The sequence below is a fragment of the Jaculus jaculus genome, chromosome 22, assembly GCF_020740685.1.
Source record: "Jaculus jaculus isolate mJacJac1 chromosome 22, mJacJac1.mat.Y.cur, whole genome shotgun sequence".
Classification (NCBI taxonomy): Eukaryota; Metazoa; Chordata; class Mammalia; order Rodentia; family Dipodidae; genus Jaculus; species Jaculus jaculus.
Genome location: NC_059123.1, coordinates 1,466,544 through 1,488,999, shown reverse-complemented (window position 1 = coordinate 1,488,999; position 22,456 = coordinate 1,466,544). Strand labels below are relative to the sequence as shown.

The window sequence follows — 22,456 nt, the reverse complement described above, 5'->3', positions numbered from 1 at the left end:
GAATTCTAGGTCAGCCCGGCTAGAGAACCTACCTCAAAAAGCCAACAACAAAAAAACCGCGTAGTCAGTGAGCTGCCGCCGAGGACTCGGTTCTCGCTTGGAGCCCCTGCCCGCCCACCTCCTCCCGCAGCCGCCTTCCACAGGCCGTTTCCACCAAGGAATAGGAACCGTATTGTACGTTGTCGTGTGCCCACTGTCCAGAACCTCCACTCTTTCAACCCTTGCTGATGTGAATAAGGCTGATGACTGCTTCCTGCCAGCACTGAGGATTAATACCCATGTAAGAATTCAACAGAGGAACGGCAGGAAGCCCTGACTACTGTCCAAGGGATAGATGATGATGATGAAAAGAAACTAGTGAAGGCGTTCAAGAAATTTGCCTGCAGCAGTACTGTAATTGAACATCCAGAATGTGGCGGAGTGATTCAGCTACAGGGTGACCAGCGCAAGAACACCTGCCCGTTCCTAATAGAGACTGGACCGGTTAAGGACGATCGGCTGAAGGTTCGTGGGTTCAAGTGCTTGTGGCTCTCTGAGACACAAGCGAGGATTTCCTTGCAATGAGCAGAATGTTCTCCTGACCCGTCACAAGCTTAAAACCCTCATAGCTGTTTAATTAACCATTAGTGTATAATGTAACTTCATGCAGCAGACTGCAAAGAGCCATGCTGTCTAGTCTTGAAGTCCCTCATCTAAACGGGGTCAGGCAGCAGGCGCGTGGCACCGTCCACCCTGAAACAAGGAAGTAATGATGTTGCAGACACGCCCAGAGCCCCAAGACCACAGGCGGCTATGTCTGGCCACAAACTCCTCAGCTCTCCCTCGTCTCTAGCGTCCCCTGCCCTAGGGGACCTGGAAGAGGGTGGCTAAGGCAGCAACAGCAGCAATGCCACTAGAGGGAGCCTTCGGTGCCCAAGCTGACAGGCCAGCAGAATGGAGAGCCACCTGCCCTCCGGTGAGGGGGTCAGGACATCTACCCGCCTTGTCACCAAGGTTGTCTTCTTAAGCATGCATATCCTGGATAAGGGATGTCAAAAAGGACTGTGAGGCTAGTCTTTACGAGTTAAACGTCTGACAAGGGGGCAGACGCCACCATACCGATGCTTTCAGTCATGCAGCTAGCTGCAGCACTTGCAACCTAACTAGCAACAGCTGCCCGATGCCAGGTAAAGTCAACTGGTTTTGGGTTTTCTTTCCACTTCCAGGTTTAATGTTATACAACAAATTTAAACCTTTATTTAAATAAAAACTTGTTTTCAGGAAAACTCAGAAGGCTTATTTATTATTTCAAGTTTTCTGAATTGAGAATCCCTCAAAACAGTTACTATTAATGCTATGTACATCTTAACCAAGAAATGCTTTTGCTGCCTGCTACAATTGCCATTCTCTGCAGTTTTACCACAGATAGTTGTGACTAACTGCCCCCAGGACTGTCTACCCTCTTTTCAAGAAAGGACCTTGAGGGCTGGAGAGATGGCTTAGCAGTTAAGCGCTTGCCTGTGAAGCCTAAGAACCCCGGTTCGAGGCTCGGTTCCCCAGGTCCCACGTTAGCCAGATGCACAAGGGGGCGCACGCGTCTGGAGTTCGTTTGCAGAGGCTGGAGGCCCTGGCGCGCCCATTCTCTCTCCCTCCCTCTATCTGTCTTTCTGTGTCTGTCACTCTCAAATAAATAAATAAAAAATAAAAAAAAAAGGACCTTGAAAACATAATTTTAATTGATGGTTTTTACTTTTTGTTTCTTGAGACAGGATCTCATGTAGACCAGATTGTCTGCAAACTCTTTATACACTTGAGGGTAACCTTGAACCCCTGACCCTCCTGTCTCCACCTCCCCAGGGCTGGGGTGACAGGCGTGCATCACCACAGTGGTTGATGTGCTGCTGGGGAATGAACCCACATATTCTTGCATGTCAGGTAAGCACTGAATCACATCCTAGCTCAAGAAAGCTCTTTTTGATCTTTGAAACATTCACTTGAAAGCTACTCACTGCTTTCAACGACACCTTTTCAGAACTGTCTGACTGTTAAGGACTGAAGTCTGGTTTCCTGGCCTCTGTGCACCATCTTCCTGAGGGAGTGAACACCAGACCACTTGGTGAACCTCTTGCTGTTGTGAAGTATTTATTACAAAGGGAACAATGATGTGGGCACACGTGTTCCAAATATAGTTTTCACTAGTCCTGTTAATCTCAGTTCTATAAATAGCACAAGCTAATAGAATCCCAGTCACATTCGGGAAACCCTGAGGGGCACATTTCTTTCAAAAGGTAATTTCACAGTTATTGACATTGTTTAATATGGCATCTCTCAGATTGATGTGATCTTAAACTAAAAAAAATTTGCCTCCTATTTCTATTTTATTTAAAGTTATCCTGTTCACTTATCACATGTATAAAATGTTGTTTCACTATCTTATAAACTGGTAAGTTCCATCATCAGAGCCAGATCTCTTTACTCCTCCTCCTGGGTCCCTCAACACACCAGGAGACTAGTCAACCAGGACACGCAGCAGCCTTAACAACTGTGCTTCCTTCTCCCACGCGGTCCCCACTGTCCAGCTCTGACTGACACCTCTGCTACGAATCACAGCGCTTACATGCCCGCCCTTGGGAGATCTAGCCTTCGTCTTCTAAGTGTCTACTTCGAGTCAGAAGACTCAAAAGCCAGAGTTCAAAGGAGAGCAGTTACCTTCACCAGCCCAAGTACTGAATGAAGGGTCTTACCAATATGGCTTAGCATCAATATGGCTACGACCAGGGGCCAGGCCCTGTTTTCCTTTATTAACAATGAACTGATGAGTTTTTACAGTCTAGACTGGTTTTCCATATGGTTTACACATTTTAATCTGACATCACCTTTCAGAAACAAAAGGACGCAAATAATCGCATTTCGCCAATGCCTTTTTCTTTCCTCCGGGCCCACTGTTGCCGGGAAGTGCGCTCTCATTCTGTTTTGATGCTGTCCCTGTGCCACCAAAGCATCAGAAGGCGTCATCTTCCAGCGACACCAGCAGGGTCATTTACTACTGATCAGCTGCATAATTTCTTCCAGGACACTTGTAACAGACACAACAGATACAGGATTTCAGTTTGGTTTTTTCATTTGTCTTTTTTTTTTAAATAAGTATGTTTCCAGGTTTTTGTTCATATTTTCTTTGCTTGGAACATATTGCACAATATTTTATTATTAAAAAAGGTCTCATGTCTCAGGCAAAGTTTTTCTCATCCGTTTGGGAGATGCTAGTGTGTGTTATTTTCTAAAAGAGGTAAGTGGTTGTCTGTGTGGCCATCCTCAAAAGGAACCTATAGGGAAAGAAAGAAAAAGGAAAAGACAAAAACACAGTTTTATCTCTTACATAACTTCCTAGGCATTTGAACAAAAAACTCCATTTGGGACAATTCTTTCTATTTTTAATTTTAATTTTTTTTATTGACAACTTCCATGATTATAAGCAATATCCCATGGCAATCCTCTCCCTCCCCTCACTTGCCCCTTTGAAACTCCACTCTCCATCATATCCCCTCCCCTTCTCAATCAGACTCTTTCATTTTGATGTGGGACAATTCTTTCTGTGCACCAAAAGTAACTATTTAGACTTAACAATAATGAAATGATTTTGAGATAAACACCATGTATGCAATATCACTTACAGAATGGACGGGCTTATAGGATCCCAGTCTGAAACGACAGCAAATTATTTCAACTATAAATTTTCCAATTCCATGTAACATGCCTGTAATACATAAGTTCATGTTTTTATTTACATCGCTTCTGAAATTGCTACAAAGAAAAAAAAACACACTTAACTATGACAGAACAGACTGAGGAAACAAGGCAGTTGTACTTTTCACTTTCACAGTTAAAAATACGCAAGATGATTAGGTTTTAAAACAAATGGGTGTTTTTTCAAAAATCACAAGACCATATTCAAGCATGACCTTGACACAATCTTTACAACTTTCTCACATAATTTATTAAAAACCAATAAATATTAAGGCGCTTGTCTGCAAAGCCAAAGTACCCAGGTTCAATTCCCCAGGACCCATGTAAAGCCAGATGCACCAGGTGGCACATGGGTCTGGAGTTTGTATGCAGTGGCTAGAGGCCCTTGGTGTGCCCATTCTCTCTCTCTGAAATAAATAAAATGTTTTAAAAAGAAATAAGAACCAATAAAAATTGAGATGAACTTAAAGGAACCAGCAACAAAGGCCTGTGGGAGAAAAGCTGAGACACAATTCCAAGCAACACAGGATCTAGTTCAGAAAGCAGCAACACAGCACACCACCAACAGGGACCCAAAAGGACAGGAGCCACGTCTCCCTTCCGGGACTTGACTCCCAGGCTGCCACAGTTAAGGTCTACATGTGATCGCTGAGAGAATTCTGAAGCTCAGGCCGAAAATCAAAACCACTACTGATTCAAAAATTTTGTGTCACCTGCTGCATAATTCAAAATACCCTAAGATATGGTTTCACATAGCACAAAGCTACGTCTCTTAAATGACAGAAGAAATGTGTGATTCCTAGGCATTTTATCATTTAACCCTATGCACACTTATAAACTAAGTAATACACTCGAACTTAACTTCCACACCTGGGAAACAATCTCAGAAAAGGTGGGTGGGTCTATGTGGGCAACCAAGTCCATGCGGAAGATAAGCGGTCCACTCTAGCTGGGTCAGTGACTATCTAACGGAGGGCGCCTGCAGCCCACCATACAACCTCCTTCTAGTGCTGGTGCTGTGAAGCTGGCTGTGGTTAACAACCCGGGTGCTTCCTGCTCTCCTCAGTGTGTGTGCCGAGGGCCCCACACATGATATGCAAGCACTCCACTACTGAGCTATCTCCTCAGCACCTTAGGATTAATCAACACTGAAGAATTAGACAAAGCAGCAAGGCGTGCTATTTAACAGTTGTAACGCAAGACTCAGGTGACTGAGGCAGGAAGGACGCCACTAGAGGCCAGCCTGGGCTACAAGGCAAGTACCAAACAAATCCCTCTTCAGCCAGGTGTGGTGGCGCACACCTTTAATCCCAGCACCTGGGAGGCAGAGGTAGGAGGATCACCGTGAGTTTGAGGCCAGCCTGAGACTACAAAGTGAATTCCAGGTCAGCCTGGGCTACAGTGAGACCCTACCTTGGGAAAACAAAAACAAAAACAAGGAAATTAGACAAAGAAAGAAGTGAATGTTAACCTGTTGTTGAAAAGATTCCTCCAACAATACCGCAGAGCCTTACAAAAAACTGCCAGAAAGGCATATGCTCCTCAGTAACTGTCACCATAAGAGAACTGAGGTCATATTTCATAAATATCCCAGAGACCCCGTGGCTGCCTGCAGCATGGTTAATGATGCGCTCCTAGGAATGAAAAGAAGGGGAGAAAAATGAGGAAAGAGAAACAGAAGTCATGTCAGGTGGATACTAACATCCATGCCCCTTATTAAGCTACGCAATTCTACTACACAAGACACCCCAAATTCCTTATGCATTATCCTATCATAAGCACTGCAAAGGCAATTACTCAGTCTTCTTTGTGTGGTTAGCTTTTGAAGTACCAAAAGAACAAAAGTAAGCCTGTGTGGTGGTGCATGTCTGTTACCCCAGCGCTCGGGAGGCCAAGGCAGGCTCATGCATTCAAGACCAGCTCAGTCTACGTAGCAATGCCTGTCTCAAAAGAAAATGTTTTATTCTTAGCTACGTATGGAAGTGATTCTTACACACAGTTTTCTTAGAAGTTTATAACTCACTGAACAAATCAATAAAAATGCTTATATTTGATATACTTTTATATTATTTCTTTGCTAGAGAGTTACAAAATAATTGTGTTTACCTATAATCCTTCAAGTGATAACATCTGAAACCAAAACTATTTCACTGCCTGTTTATTCACTCTAAATTACATGTGATACAGTATAGGAGAAAACATACTTCACTAAGGTAAGAGAAATACTCAAACTAGTTCAGTTTACAAAAGATCATTTTTAAGGAATGTAACCAGAATTGCCAACATGCCACATGTGCACACTGAGCAAGAAATACTTTGTCAAAAATCACGTGTAAACTTTCTAACCAGTTTCTACCATATCGCCACCAGCTATGCTCATACGGTACAGCCAACGGTTCTGAAGACAGATGCGCTCATTTCTAAGCTGTAACTAAGCTGCAAACATCGACTGAGGACCAGCACGCACACCTGAGGCTGACCCCAGAACCCAGGTAAAACGTCAAGCATGGTGCTGCACGGCTGCCTCCCAGAGCTAGGGCCATGGAGTCAGGAGAAGCTCAGGGCTTGCTGGTCAGCCAGGCTACCCTGATTGGCAAGCTGCAGGCCAGTAAGAAACCCTTTCTCAAGGAATAGGGAGTGTGCCTGCGGAAAGGCACTTGAAGGGGTTCTCTGCTATCCACACGTACTCTGGCACACACATGAACATATACACACACACATGCATAAGAAAAAGAATACAGGTAATGACAAAATGTTCGTTACCCTACTTATTATTAGCACAACAGAACCTGTCAGCTATGGTCAAGCTTCCAACAGTGCACTCTCCTTGAAGATCTGCAGTGCTCCATGGCATGCTCAAGTTCAGAATCTGGGGCAACCACTTACAAGGACGGAGGCTGTTTTAGGGATCACGGCATGCTGAAATATTCTCTATATTAATAACCAAAGATTAAAAATGAGGCACTCCCTTGGGTCTCCAAGGCCTACATGGTAGGTTCTTGCAGCCCACCTGGTCTGTACTTTGCCAACTCAATACCACCATGTTAGTCATCTGTCAGCACAAATACTTCTCTTAAAGGATTCTAGCATATGCTTTCATTTTTGATTTAACTTTTTTTTTTCAAGGTAGGGTCTCACTCTGGCCCCAGCTAACTTAGAACTCACTAAGTCTGTAGCCCGAGGCTGGCCTCAAACTCAGTGATCCTCCTACCTCAGCCTCCTGTGTGCAGGGATTAAACGCTTCTGTCACCTTACCCAGCTGATTGTTCCTTTTAAATGTCCTGAGGATAACTTTATATCATATATGAACATTGTCCTCATTCTTCTCCTTTGTTTGTTTACTTATTGGTTTTTTGAGGGAGGGTCTTGCTCTGGCCTGGAATTAACTATGTGGTCTCATCAGGGTGGCCTTGACCTCACTGTGGTCCTCCTACCTCTGCCTCCAGAGTTCTGCCCCACGCCCAGCTCATTCTTTTTTTTGTAGTTCATGTCCTCCCAAGGGAGAATGTGTGATGTTAGTCATTCTTAAGTCCTTTGTCATTATAAAAACAAGACAAGAGCATTCTTCTGGTTTCCCCTGTATCTTGGGAAGGTTGCTGGAACAGTGGGCAACAAATATACCGTTTACATACTGCCAAACTCTCTCACACAAAGACTGTGGCATTTTGTATATGTGTAATCAATTATACATTCTTGTTCTGTTCCCAAGCCTTGCAAAATCTATATCCCTTTCAGGTAAGAAGTGATAGCCTCCAACCCTCCCCCTCAGAAATGTTGAAAGTATAACAAACACTTTGATTCCTGTATCAGCACAAAAATACATAAAAATTCGCAGTTATGCACACTCGGTTTTTCTCCAGGAACAGTTACTGAACACTTCATCTCTAAAAATACTTCAGAGCAAGGAAATGTCTACTTTTTTGAGGACCTAGTTATAGTCAATCACAGCTCAGGAAAACTATACATGGAGTAACGAAAACTTTAAGAAAACACTTAAATTTACCTTGGAATTCATCTGGGTAACTGTATTTTAACATATGACAATCAGGAACACAAGCACATGATACCAGAACAGATGAGGTACTTGCTCGCACCCATTCCCTCCTCCCAGCAGGCCACACATCAGACTACACGCAGCGCCCACTGCTGACGAGCAGGACCACACACGTTCCGGGGAGAGATGCTTGCTCAAAGCAACAAACTGTAGCTCCTTGCAGCTGGAGGACTAGAAAACACTAACAAGAAGCCACTCAAGTCATTTCAGATAGAGATCAACTTACCCTTTCTGTCACAGAAAACTGGTGGGTGTCGGCTGAAATTTTGTATGTATGTAGTTTTGTTGGCACAACTGTAATAAAATATTGGAACATCTGGTTGTCTGAAATAAGAACAAAATATGACCATCAACACAGTAGCAACAAAATTCTGCCAAATATATTCTTTCTATGAAATATTATTTATACCTGATATTCAATTTTGCATTTGATTTAGTGTCAAATAAACCAACAATTTTAAATAAAGGAGCCAAAATGGGGAGAAGGCTCAGTATGTAAAGACAAGATACTTGCCATGCAAGTGAGGACTGGAGTTCAGACTTTATTTTTAAATCTATTTTTCTCATTCTAGAACAGACTAATGCACAGTACCCACATAAATGCTGCATGGCCATGGCAGCCTGTCCATAAAGCCAGAGCTTGAGAGGCCGAGACAGGATCCCTGGGACAAGCTGGCTGGCTAGACCAGACGATCAGTGAGCTCCAGGATCAAGAGAGAACCTGCCTCAGTCCATAAAGAGGAGAGACACCTCCTCACTGACCTGCCAATGAGCAAGCTCTCCATGCCATGGATCCTCAAGCCAGGACACCCAGCATTCGAATTCCATACTCAATGCCGTCTTTCTCACGTTGCTTATTAGGATAATCCTAGTATCTACGTGCATGTTCCAGCCTACATATTTTAGAAGTCTGAGACCTCAAATTACTTGAAATGTGTTTTTCTTTTTTCTTTTTTTTTTTTTTTGCTACAGCCAGGTGAATAATCCATTATAGTGTTTACAAACACCTCAGTGTCCACTATGCATTATCTTCACTGGTGATTTCTCTCCCATTGAGCTGCATAGTGGACACTGCAAGCCTTGTATTTGGCCAAACAGGCCAAATGAGCCAACCAGTACAATAGTGGCATGTCTGTTTAGGGGAAACCAACTGTCCTCTAATTTGACTGGAGGCCCACTCTGTGGGAAGGAATACATCCCTGATACTGAAAACCTACAACAGGGTAGTCATGAGCCCTAGGGGTGTTAACATTTGTTGCTGTCTGGTTAAATGTACATACTGTGCTCACCAAACTGCCCAGTAAGCACTTCTCTTAATGGTCACACTCATATGTTAATGGTACTCTCACTTTTTCGTTAGAGAACCTTCTCTTTTCACATGGCAGTGACTTTGGGATGACTCAGATGGCACCATGGTGCTGAGAAGAAGTGACAGAGGAGTGTTCAGCACTGCAATATCTTTATCACAACTTCCAAGGCTCAGGGTCTATTGCAGAAGAGGTGGTGGAAAGAATATAAGAGCCAAAGGAAGGGTAGGACACCTTACAAACGTGCTCCTCCACACACAAAATGGCCTGGATATCTGTAACCTCACATTATCTGACACTACCTACACAAGACCATCATACTAAGAGGAAGATGATAACATCAAAATTCTAAAAGAGAGACTGATTGAGAGGGGGAGGGAATATGATGGAAAGTGGAGTTTCAAAGGGGAAAGTGCAGGGAGGGAATTACAATGGGATACTGTTTATAATCATGGAAGTTGTTAATTATAAAAAAAATACAAAGAATTTAAAAATGTATGAACAAAGCACAAGGGAAATGTGGTCTTAATGGTCTTAAAAAGACCAAACATTTGAATAATGGGTATACAAGAAGGGGAAGACTACAGGTCAAGGGCACAGAGAATATCTTCAATAAAACTATATAGAAAATTTTCTGAATCTTACAAAGGAGAGGCCCATCCAGATAAAGGAGGCACACAGAACACCAAACACAGGGCCAGAAGAGGAATGGCCACATCACAATATAGTTAAATCACTAAACACTGAAAACAAAAGGGAGAAAACTAAAAGCTGCTAGGGAAAAACAGTTTAGTACTTACAAAGGGAAGCTTATCAAAACTGCATCCAAATTCTCAATCAAAAGTCTAAAACCTAGAAGGGCTTAGAACAGCATATTTAAAATTTTCAAAGTCTATGGATGCTAACCAAAACTAGTATGCCCAGCAAATTATTCCTTATAATAGAAAGAGGAACAAAGGGGAAAGTGGGGGGGGGGGGGAGGGAGGGTATTACCATGAGATTTTTTTTATAATCATGGAAAATGTTAATAAAAATTAAATAAAAAGAAATCTAAGGTCATTAAAAAAAGAGAAAGAAAAATTTTCCATGATAAAAGCCTGTTTTATAAATCTATATGCACTAAGCCAGCTCTAGAAAGAATACTGGATGGAATACTTCAAATTGAAGAGAAGAACAAACAAACATACTTAAGAGGCTGCATGAAGGGAAATTATCAAAACAAGAACAGGGAGCTGAAAAATGGCTCAGTGGTTAAGGTGCTGCCTGTGAAGCCTAAAGACCCATGTTTGACTTTCCAGATTCCAGTAAGCCAGATACACAAGGTGATACATGCACAAGGATGCACATGCACAGAAGGTGGCACATGTGTCTGAACTTCAACTGCAGTGGCTGGAGGCCCTGGTGTACCAATTCTCTCTCTCTCAGAACGAAAAAGCTAGAACAGATATGAAATGAAGGTAAAGAAAATATAAAGCTCCACAAAGTTTTTAACCTTACTACCTCTAAATTATAACTCTGAACATCAATGGATTCAACTCCTAATCAAAAGACAGAAGTTAACATGCTATATCATAAAACTGAATCCATTCATCTGCTGCCTTCAAGAAACCCACCTTACCATTAAAGACAGACACCACCTTAGGGTGAAAAGATGGAAAAATATATTCCAAGCATAAACAGGCAGGTATGGTGTGGTAGTTTGAATTTATTTCCACTCAAATACTTTATTAAAGCTGTAACTTGGATTTCCTGTCCTGGCTGGAAAAGGTCTCTGTGGGCACATCCTGAGGTCCCAGTGCTAAGGTGTTACTGGGGTGGATCTCAATCACAGCCTGTCTCAGCTATTCAGAGTGCTGAGCTCTGCCTGGCCTTCCCAAGTGTGCTGGCTTCTGGTGGTGGTGCCTTTTCTATGTGTGGATCAGTGTAAAGGGGGCCAGCTTCCTCCGCCATCATGGAGCTTCCCCCGGATCTGTAAGACTGAAAAAAAATCCCTTCCTCCCATAAACTGTGTCTGAGCTGGAGGTTCATCCAACAATGTGAAGTTATAAAATATTAATGCCTGACAAAATACACTTTAAACCAAGTAATAAAAAAAAAGAAATAAAATAAAGGCACTTAGACTCACCAAGGGAACAATTTAACAATAGAATACTGCAATTGTGAACATATGCACCAAACACAGGTGCACCAAATTTTCTAAAACAAAATTTACTAGACATTAAACTAGAAATAAACTGCAACACAATCTTAGTGGTTTCCCCACTATCATCAACAGACACTCTAAACAGAAAACAAACTCAAGTACTCCTATGACAAGATAGGAGGTGGAGAAAGGAGAATCCCCAGAACTTGAGAGTCAGCTAACCTGGCAAACAGAGCGGTAAACAAGAGAGGCTGCCTCAAACAAAGAGGAAGGCAGGGGCCAACACCCACAGTTGCCCTCTGACCTCTATACGACACCTACAGTTGTCCTCTGACCTCTATGCGACACCCACAGTTGTCCTCTGACCTCTATGCATGCGCACCTATCAAAAGACACCTCCCCCGACACAGATACACACACACCCAACAATATCTTTGCAACCATATGCGATGTGTGACTATATTCACAACTAAGTCACTATGGGGTAACTCCAGGGAGTTTGTCTCAAAAGATAAATTTTTAGAGCTTTGAACCTATAACAAGAGAATTTCTCATAATGTTGAAACTTTCTTTTGTTCTCATTTCTTCTTTGATGAATGAAAAAGGTAAGTAATACCCTATTAAAACATTTACCTTTCACGTTAGACTGGTTGAATTCTGTCTTACTTGACTTTAATTTCTCTCTTAAAAAAATTTTTTTTTTCATTTATTCACAAGGGGAGAGAAAGTAAGAAAGGATGGGTGGTCAGGGCCCCCAACTGCCACAAATGAATGTGCCACTTTGTGTATTTGGCTTCACATAGGTACTAGGTAACTGAACCTAGGTGGTTCAGCTTGACAAGAAAGCCTTAACTCAGCCTTAACTGCTGAGCCATCTCTCCAGCCCTGACTTTATTCTGTTCTATGACTTACATTGAAATTTCATTCATATCTAGATAAATTTTCTCCACACACATGAATCAGCCACTTAAAATTATTTTTACATATGTGCTAGGATTATGTAAAATGTACTTATAGGTATAACAGCAATTCCCTACATGAAAATATGAAGAGTAGTTAATAATTACTTACGATCTACAGCAATTTTTTCAGTTCCATCCAAAGGATTGATAATTCCTGGAACAAGTTCTCCAAAAGACAAGTGATCTATTCTGTGAGAAAAGTTGTAAGCTAAGAGGTAAAAAACAAAACCGGCTAAGTATAGCCATTATAATACTTCTCAAAACCACATACTGAAGACTGGTTTATATTCTTATCCTCTAAATTATCTAAAATCTGCAAGTGTAATTATGTATCACTAAATCAACATGTTGAGAAAAAACATGTACAAGATAAAATACTATCATTTTTTTAAAAAATATATTTTATTATTTATTTATTTGAGACAGGGAGAAAGACACATGGGGGGAGGGAAATGGGCACACCAGGGCCTTCAGCCACTGCAAACCAACTCCAGACGCATTTGCCACCTTGTGCATCTGGCTTACATGGGCCCTGGGGAATTGAACCAAGGTCCTTTGGCTTTGCAGGCAAACACCTTAGAGGCTAAGCCATCTCTCCAGCCCCTGTATTTTAGTTTTTTGAGACAGGGTTTCGCTTTAACCTATGCTGACCTGGAATTCACTATGTAGTCTCAGGGTGGCAGAGGTTCTCCTACCTATGGCTCCCGAGTGCTGGGATTAAAGGTGTGCACCACACCATGCCCGACCTAAAGTACTATCTTAAATCTTGTAATTCTGTACAAATTAACTCCTACAACATTACATTTACAAGATATCCTAAGTATACAACTTCCTCATTGTAAGCATCACACAGGAACAGGCTGAAGCACTAGGACGACATTCCTATGGCCAATAATGGATCAATAACAGGCTAACACACTGCCATGAACAAACTGATTTTTGCAGAATTTATTTTGCTCTTAAACAGTAAAGTTTAAAAGTCTTGCATGGCAGTGGTAGGACATGTTTATAATCCCAGCACTTGAAGATGCAGGCAAAAGGATCAGGAGCTTAAGGTCACCCAAGGTTATATAGCCTGGGCTACCATGAGACTGGAAAAAGAAAAAAGATCTTATAACAATTATAGGTGTGTGTGTGCGTGTGTGTGTGAAAATGTCTGTATTTAGATTTACAATGTGAAATGAACTTTAGACAAAGACACTCATCATCTACAGAAATCAGAGGCATGCAAAATAACACAGGGCACACCCAGGTTTCTTCACCACCCTGGCCTAAATAAACAGAATCACCTAAGACAAATTTAATATTGCTTTCTCCTTTGGGTCTATAACAGTTTTTGACAGCTTACTTTATTTTCCTGCCTTTTTTTTTTCTTTGTTGTTTTTTGAGATGACAACTGGCTATGTACTGGCCTGGAATTCATTCTATAGTGCAGATGAGCTTCAAAATGTGGCAATCCTCCTGCTTCAGGCTCCCAAGTGCTGGGATTACATGCTCGCACCATCACACCTAGTAGCCCTATCTTGTGGGTGCACTAAAACAAACAAATGGGAAATGCACAGAAATAACCTTTTCCCAAAGACATCTACACTGGAAGAAAATAGGAGAAATGCTCACAGTCATGGTTGACGAGGGCTGCCAGATGCGCGTGACCACGAGGATGTGGGATTGCCCTGGGAGAGAGACAACCATCATGTTTAAATACAGCCATCAACATGAGAGACATCTTTCCTGCTACATAGCTGTTCACATTACAGACAACACAAGAACACATCTGGCCTACTTGTTACCTTCGCCGTGTGATAACCTGTTTTCTGAGTAAAGTGACTCAGACTTTGAGGGCCAAGATCCCAAATCAAGAGTACCAGGGAAAGATCTGAGAAGAATATTGTTAAGAAAACTTACTGATGAAACTCAAAATCCTAGTATGTGAGTACTATTTTCTATAATACAAGAACTATATGGAAACTACACTGCTTATTGGGGGCTCAGAGGTAAGTGTTCCTGTTTTCAAAGCTGATCCCAAATAAGTCTGCTAGTGATTATGAAACCATAGAATTTCACACCTGGTAATACAAATTCCTGGTTGGAAGATACTTCTAGAACATAGTTTTCTCCTCCTGTTTGTTTTCAACAGGTCATTATTGTACCAATTAATAGTCTCCAACTTTAGGTGAAATCTTCTCAACCACACAAATGGATTTTGGTAAGTACAATTTCCTTTGGACTTGCATCAAGGTATGAAAATACTTAGAAACAGAGTTTGAGATAAAACATGCCCACACATGAGAATGGTGCTTGATTTCCATCTTAACTTTCAACACCATAAGCAGCCAAAACCTAAGAAGCAAATGAAGCCACTCAGAACCACTTAACAGCACAGCAGAAGTGACTTCACCGCAAGGGGAATCTCACATGAAACCCTGCTCTGCTCTGCAGTGTTAGTTCATTAAGAACACTAGTGAACAGGCGTAAAAATTAATTTCCAAAGCCACTCAGTCTTCACTGATAGCAACTGATGGTATTTTCTTATTCATAAAAATTTCCACCTTGGGCTGGAGAGATGGCTTAGCGGTTAAGCGCTTGCCTGTGAAAGCGCTTGCCTGTGAAGCCTAAGGACCTCAGTTCCAGGCTCGGATCCTCAGGTCCCACGTTAGCCAGATGCACAAGGGGGCGCACGCGTCTGGAGTTCGTTTGCAGATGCTGGAAGCCCTGGCGCGCCCATTCTCTCTCTCTCCCTCTATCTGTCTTTCTCTCTGTATCTGTCGCTCTCAAATAAATAAAAAAAAAATTTTTTTTTAAATCCTGTCTATAGTTTAAAAAAAAAAAAATTTCCACCTTGGCACTAAGCTCAGAAACAACAAATGAAGCAAAGCAAACAAAAACAAAACCTGCAACTTCACCACCACCGCCATCCAACTGCTATGGAGCTAGCCAAGTTCGTATTATCAGCTTTTATTTTTTTTAAATGCAAATTCACAAAGATGACAATATTTAATCCCATGACAGCAAGTGTAATTACTGTCAGTTAATAACAAATGGACAATTGATAGTGAAAACCTAATCGGTTTAACACCTTTGATCTTTATGGAGGGAGGGAAGGGATCTTCTGATTGGTTTCCCTGTGAGACAGTTTTTGTGCTGAATGTTGCTCATGACAGTGTGAATCTGCTATTCTTTAACTCCTGCTAGTTTAGCTTTATTCTAAACACTACCAGTATCTAGGAATAGCAAAATATTTTTGTTCATTTTTATTTATTTATTTGAGAGCGACAGACATAGAGAGAAAGACAGATAGAGGGAGAGAGAGGGAATGGGCGCACCAGGGCTTCCAGCCACTGCAAACAAACTCCAGACGCGTGCTCCCCCTTGTGCATCTGGCTAACGTGGGACCTGGGGAACTGAGCCTTGAACCGGGGTCCTTAGGCTTCACAGGCAAGCGCTTAACCGCTAAGCCATCTCTCCAGCCCTAGCAAAATATTTTTAGAGAAGCAGGCAATGTCTGTCTTGATCAGGACTACAAAAGGCTAATCAAAACAACACCCTCGCAGCACGACAGCAGAAGAGCGCTGCGGCCACTCCAAGTTGTCACTCACACTGCCCTAGGAGTCACTTTAATACACAGAACGCGGCAATGGCGCCCCTCGTTTCTTTTGAAGCAGTCAGTCATCTATCCTGAGACCGAGGCCCTGACTGTCTCAAGGAAGTGAACAGGGGAGACATTTTAGTCTGTCTTCCTGTACTTGCCTAGGCTACGAGAGAATATGCTTTTAACCAAGCTCCAACCGTGTCTCAAGTATCTTCAGAAAGTGAAAAGAACATACTTGCCCACAGTTATGTGAAAATTCCCTGCTACTTTATTGACATAGAGATGACCGTGGATTCGGCACGCATCCGGGGACTGAGACAGGTCATCTTCCCTGTAAGACAAGGCAGGCAAGATTACACACAGCACCTTCCACGTAGATGCCACTTTGTTGTACACAAACTGCACACAGAGAAAGAAGGTCCCTAAAGGAAAAGGTTTAGTTCATGTCTTAAATGTCAAAATTAGAAAACTGAACTTTATAGTTATATAAATAGTGCATCTATAAAAAAGCAGAAATGAAAGCTATGATGTAGCTACTCTATTTACATTGAGTAGAAGTTTTTATGGCTTTTCACGCCTACCCAAGGACTAAGTGCAATGACTTAGGAAAGATCAAAACAACAGACGGAATCCGAGCACGTCTTTCTGCGTCTTCTGGCACTGTAGTGGAGAGGAGCGAGGCTGACGTCAGAAGACGGTGTGCCATCTAAGTGCAGACAAGCACATTTTCAACCTAAGCATGTAAAATCTCTGCCTATCTCTAGGTTTAAAATATCACTTTCATGTCAACATTTCACGTTATCTATTATAACCTACAAGAGTCAAGAGGGGATAAAAGAAATTCCTAACCAAAACGTGTATGATTTTGCACGGACATCTTCCACATATACAGAAGTAAAAAGTCAACTAAATTCAAAACAGTAACATACCTGTTACAACTCCAACCCAAGCCTACAAGGTATAAATTTAAGAGCAAAGGACACCCTCACCGTGCAAACTGAAGGGGACCTCTTCAAGGAAGGATACAAAAGCTAAGCCAACACATAAGCCAAGCTGCACGCACCTCGGGGGAAGTGCTGTTGATGCGCTCTTAAAAGCACTTTTGAAGATCACATCTTGAAGTGAATGCTCTTCTTGGAGCCTACTCTGAATCAGCTGCAGCATCCTAAACATGACACAAACAGCACTTGAGAACCAGGAACAAAATGAAGCAAGCAAAAACTTCCCATACGTAACGAGGCTACCCTGAAACTACACTGTGAGTTCCAGGTCAGCCTGGGCTACAGTGAAACCCCACCCTGAAAAACAACCCAAACTGAAGTTTATCGAATGGTTTTCTGGCTTTAGAACCTGTCCCATCTGGTGGGTGAGGGACAGGAAGTCAGACACACCAAGGAGGAGCTACTGGACTCCCAAGTTCGTCTAACAAGTATGCACACATAATTACAACATGTCTACTTCGTGTCGCCACTGCAGTGTTGAACATATGAAAGCAAGCTGAATACAGCTCTAGACAGGCTTAAAGGACTCAAAGTGGTATACTACTGGCTATAAGCCCACAAGACAAGTCCTTAATTCTCACCACAAACTAGGTGACATTCTCAGTCAAAATGAACTAGTGTCATCTTTCCCAAGAAAACGAAACCTGCTCAATAATAAGACCATTCTAAAGAAGACACATTCTTCTCCTAGCCTTTAAAACAGAATCAACACATGGGGCATAGGAGAACAAAAGGAAAGAGTATCTGAGAAACAATGCTTGGGTTTTATCTTCATTAACTGTGTTATTAACTAACATCCCAAGTCATATGTACTAAAGCCCAGACTCAGCAATTGTAACAGTGGTACCCAGGGGAGAGGGAGCAGGAATGGGTGGAACCCAGCGCTTGAGGGCAGTGAACTTCTCTTGGTGGTACTGTAACAGTGGACACACATCACTACAAGAAAACAGCAGCGAGGGAGCTCCAAAGCCCATCGTGGGCTCCTAGCACGGGTGTGCCTGCCGGCTCACGACTATGACAAGTGTGCACTGGTGCACACTACTGACAAGGAGAAGGGTACATGGGAACTCTGTGCTCTCAAATCACCTTGGCTGTGAGCTTAACCCAACTCTAAAACATAAACAGGTGTGTATGAATAGAGATGCACATATGCACACGCAAATATACAGATATACAGAACAGGGGAAAAGATAAACATAGGAACTTAAAAATGTAAATATAAATCTGATAATATACCACACCTCACTGTAATAACAAATAAATCCTTGGCAGAAATGCAAATGAGTAAAATATTTATGGAAATCTGTCCGGAAAACAGGCTTGTTTGTTAAAGTAACAAGTCATGCACTATAAACTTAGTTTGGAATGAGCCTTAAATCTAGAAATAGAAATCCAAAAAAGGCTATGTCTGAGTTTGAAGTTTTCCATTAAAAAGAGATTAAGTGGGATAATAAATATTTTAAGAAGGCAGAGCGCAGCTGAGAGAAAGACAAATCTGTCAGAAAATGCCAGAGGAGTGGAATGTTCTGACGTGGGTGCTATTCAGGAAGTGACAGACCTTGGATATCTCCAGGCCACTCAAAAGCTAAAACAGATTAACACTGAGAAGAAAAAATGATAATTAAGCTTCGAGAGGGACCTCACCTTCACAGCTATGCATCTAAAGACAAAGTCCTATGAACCAAGCAGCATAAACTCAAAGTTGCACATCTTTTATGTGTCTTGTTATTTCCAGAGTCCAACTTTTAAAAAATATCTTTTTTTTTTTTAATTTGAGAGGGAAAAAGAGAATGGGCACACCAGGGCCTCCAGCCACTGCAAATGAACTCCAGATGCATGTGCCCCCTTGTGCATCTGGCTTACATGGGTCCTGGGGAATCAATCCTGGCTCCTTGGGCTCTGTAGGCAAGCGCCTCAACCACTAAGCCATTTCTCCAGCCCAGAGTCCCACTTTTATTGATGGCAGAAAAAATACCAAGTTGTTTAAGAAATGCATGGAATGATCCTAATTATATTAGCAAAAAGTGATGTATACTTATAAATGCAAGAAATTTAAGTAAGGGCAGAAAATTTCTAGAAAGCTACACAAGAAACTTGACTAGCAGAATGAGGAAGACACTTGTTTTGGAGACAGGGTCACCTTATTTAACCTGAACTTAGGATTCTACCACTTCCGCCTCCCAGGTGCAGGACTACAGCCCATGTATACCACCACACCTTGACTCCAAGCTCGATTTTATTTACTTCCAAGGCAGGGTCTCACTCCAGCCCAGGCTGACCTGGAAGCCACAGTGTAGTCTCAGGGTGGCCTCGAACTCACAGCAGTCCTCCTACTCATCTCCCAAGTGCTGGGGTTAAAAGCGTGCACCACCACACCTGGCTTCAACTTTGAACAATGCTCAAATATTACATCCTTCCATTTTTGTGCCAGTGTGTATGACATATGTGTACCATGACGTGGAGGTCAAAACCTCTGGGTGTTGGTCCACTCCTTCCAACTTGTTTGTGAGGCAAGATCTTTCTTGCTGCTTTGTTGTTGTTGTAACTTAATTTTAATTCTTTTTCCAGGAAGAAAGGCTAGCTGGCCTGAGAGCTTCAGGATTGTTCTGACTCAGCCTCCCCCAGGACGAAGCACTGGCACCAATTTGTGTTCAGCTTTAGCAGGGTGCTGAGACCCAAATTCTGGTCAGCAGGCTTGTGGAGCAAGCACTTTAGCCACTGATATCTATCTCCCACCACTCATATTAGTTAAAAAAAAAAAAATGTTTAAACATGGGCTGGAGAAATGGCTTAGCAGTTAAGCGCTTGCCTATGAAGCCTAAGGACCCCAGTTCGAGGCTCAACTCCCCAGGACCCACGTTAGCCAGATGCACAAGGGGCGCACACGTCTGGAATTCGTTTGCAATGGCTGGAGGCCCTGGCGTGCCCATTCTCTCTCTCTATCTGCCTCTTTCTCTGTCTGTCTGTTGCTCTCAAATAAATAAATAAAAATAACAAAAAAAATTTTTTTAATGTTTTAACAGTTACTTTTAAATAAGAGCTGAAATTTATTTGGCTCAAAATATACTACCAGAAGGACTATGCATGACTTTCCTAAGATGTGATTATGATTATAGATAAAATTTTGCTAGTATTTCAACCATAGAAACAGTGGAATCTATTAACAGTGTACAACAGACATGATGTAACAGGTAATGGTGACAATATTGTGCTCATGTGTTACCTCTGCCATTCTTTCTGCTGTGGTGAAAGGTCAAACACTGCCTGAAACACAAGGAAACATACCACTGTCACTGTCAAACCCTGGGCTTTTATACATCACAATTTAAAAGCTTTCTTTGAACATGAAACACAAATTTTTAGTGTGACTAAAAACAAATATTCATGGCTGATATTTAATCTATAAATCAAATCCTAAGTTCATTTAATGTCATGGTTTATTCAAAAATAGCATAGAGAAATTTTACTAACCATAACTATTTTCCTGGCATATACATTTGCACAAATAGATGCAAACTGGCAATGTGTCAGAAGCATAAAATGATATTTTAGGATTTAAAGTCTTAAATGTTACTATCCTGAAACTCATAATTACTGAAGGAAAAATACAAGGACAGAGCTTCAGTACAAAATTCTGGCACCCACAGCCCTTCCACTTGCTGGGAAGCAGTCTCAAAACACAAAACACATGCATGTGCTAGAAAATAAACCTCAACGGTCCTTCCTCAAAATGCTGATAAAAACTGTAAATGACAGAAAATAAGACAATAGGCCTGTCAGGGTGTGCTCACATGTACGCAGCTGCACATCCATATAGAGGACAGCCTTGGGTGTCATTCCTCAGGCACTGTCCACCTTTTTTGAGACAAAGACTTTTACCGGCAATCAACTTATGAAGGCTAGGCTGACTGGCCAGGGAGCCCACAGATGCAGCTGTCTCTGCCTCTTCAGCACTGGGATTACAAGCTCAGGCCACTACACACCTGGCTTGTTTTTTTGTTTTTTACATGGGTTCTGTGCAGATTCAAATCCTCATGCCTACAAGACAAGCACTTTACTGAATGAACATCTCCCCACACTCTGATCTTTTTTTTTTTTTTGGCTTTTTTTGAGGTAGGGTCTCACTGTGGTCCAGGCTGACCTGGAATAAACTCTGTAGTCTCAGGGTGGCCTTGAACTCACGGCGATCCTCCTACCTCTGCCTCCCGAGTGCTGGGATTAAAGGCGTGTGCCACCACGCCCGGCTCTGATCATTTTTTTTAATATTTGAAAGAGAAAGAGAGAGAAACAGAGACAAAGCAAGTACACACACGCGCTAGAGATCAAGAGACAGAGTGTGAATATGGGCACCCCAAGGCCTCTTTGCAATTGCAAATGAACTCCAAATGCATGTGCCACTTTGTGTATCTGGTTTACATGGGTACTGGGGAATAGAATCCAAGCTGACAGGTTTTGAAAGCAAGTACCTTTAACCATTAAGCCATCTCTCCAGCCCTCATTAAATAGAATAAAGCCTGGTAATGATTCTATAATGGACTGGAATGTGGTGTCTGAATTCATTTTATTTAATTATTTTTATTTTAGACAGAGAATTGGCGAGCCAGGGCCTCAAGCACCGAAATTAAACTCCAGATGCTTGCACCACCTAGTGGGCATGTGCAACCTTGCATCCGCCTCACCTTTGAGCATCTGGCTTATGTGGGAGCTGGAGAGTTGAACATGGGTCCTTAGGCTTTGCAGGCAAGTGCCTTAAATGCTAATCCATCTCGCCATCCCTGGTGTCTGAATTTTTAAAAGGAACCTGACTTTCTATGAAAATTACTATACAAATCAGTTTATCAGTGGAAAAACAGAAGTCAGGAAGACAGGATGAGGGTGACAATGAGTTACTTTTCTACTGAAATTTCCCTTTTAAAGCACTTTATGGCTTGATATGAATTCTGGCTGTTCTCTGGCCCATGTTGTAAAAATCCAGGCTCCCGTTGGTGGTGCTGCTTGGGAGCTTTAGGAGGCAGGGCATAGCTGGAGGGAGGTAACTGCAGGTGGGTGCATGGGGGTATTGTGCCCCTGTGCCCCAAGCGACTTCCTGTCTCTCCTGCTGCTTGTTCACAATGAGGTAAGGAAGCCCCTCGCCCGCACTCTGGCCACAGTGATGCTCTCTGCCAAGTGTACAGGACCAGGCGACAAGGACTAAGCCCTCTGAGACTGTGATCCAAAGCAAACAGTTCCTCTGTGTTATCGCAGCCAAGTATTTTGTCCCAGTGACTCAAAAGCAATGAGAGTGTGCTTATTCAAGGTATCCATGCATTTTCTTACTGCAAACTAAAGTTCGTTCATCAGTAATCCAAATTAGCCCAAGGCTTCCTTTTTCTTGTCACAACCCCCATGTTCTCAGTCACTTAGGTATTTCTCCATCTTTAGTCATCATTATACAACTGTCCTTCAAGAACTCAGAGAGGCCAATGATGGCAAAAGGAGAATACACATGTAGATTTAAGTACCACACTGCCAACTGGCAGCTGGCAATGCAAAGCAGACGGGGCCCCATGCTTTTTCTCAAAAGTTTATTTAGGGCTACTTCTGATTAGGATACCTACATCTGTAATAATGATGCCTAGTAAGTCAATTATGCAAATTTTCACTTTGAAGCTAGTAAGAAAATATCAGCATTTCATAA

At 42.2% G+C, this 22,456-nt stretch overlaps 1 protein-coding gene across 3 annotated transcripts in view; it reads right to left on the bottom strand.

Annotated features, from left to right (window-relative positions):
- Positions 1–2,732: 2,732 nt before the first annotated feature.
- Positions 2,733–22,456, bottom strand: part of Ergic2 (ERGIC and golgi 2) — a 30,744-nt gene continuing 11,020 nt past the window's right edge. For all 3 annotated transcript variants that reach the window (XM_045139506.1, XM_045139507.1, XM_045139505.1), the window contains exons 6-14: positions 20,003–20,043; positions 16,842–16,943; positions 16,014–16,109; positions 13,807–13,862; positions 12,299–12,397; positions 8,004–8,101; positions 5,195–5,357; positions 3,651–3,733; positions 2,733–3,302 (exon numbers count right to left, since the gene is read on the bottom strand). In XM_045139506.1, coding sequence (XP_044995441.1) covers positions 3,240–3,302; positions 3,651–3,733; positions 5,195–5,357; positions 8,004–8,101; positions 12,299–12,397; positions 13,807–13,862; positions 16,014–16,109; positions 16,842–16,943; positions 20,003–20,043 — 801 coding nt within the window. In that variant the 3' untranslated portion in view covers positions 2,733–3,239. The remainder of the gene's footprint in view (positions 3,303–3,650; positions 3,734–5,194; positions 5,358–8,003; positions 8,102–12,298; positions 12,398–13,806; positions 13,863–16,013; positions 16,110–16,841; positions 16,944–20,002; positions 20,044–22,456) is intronic.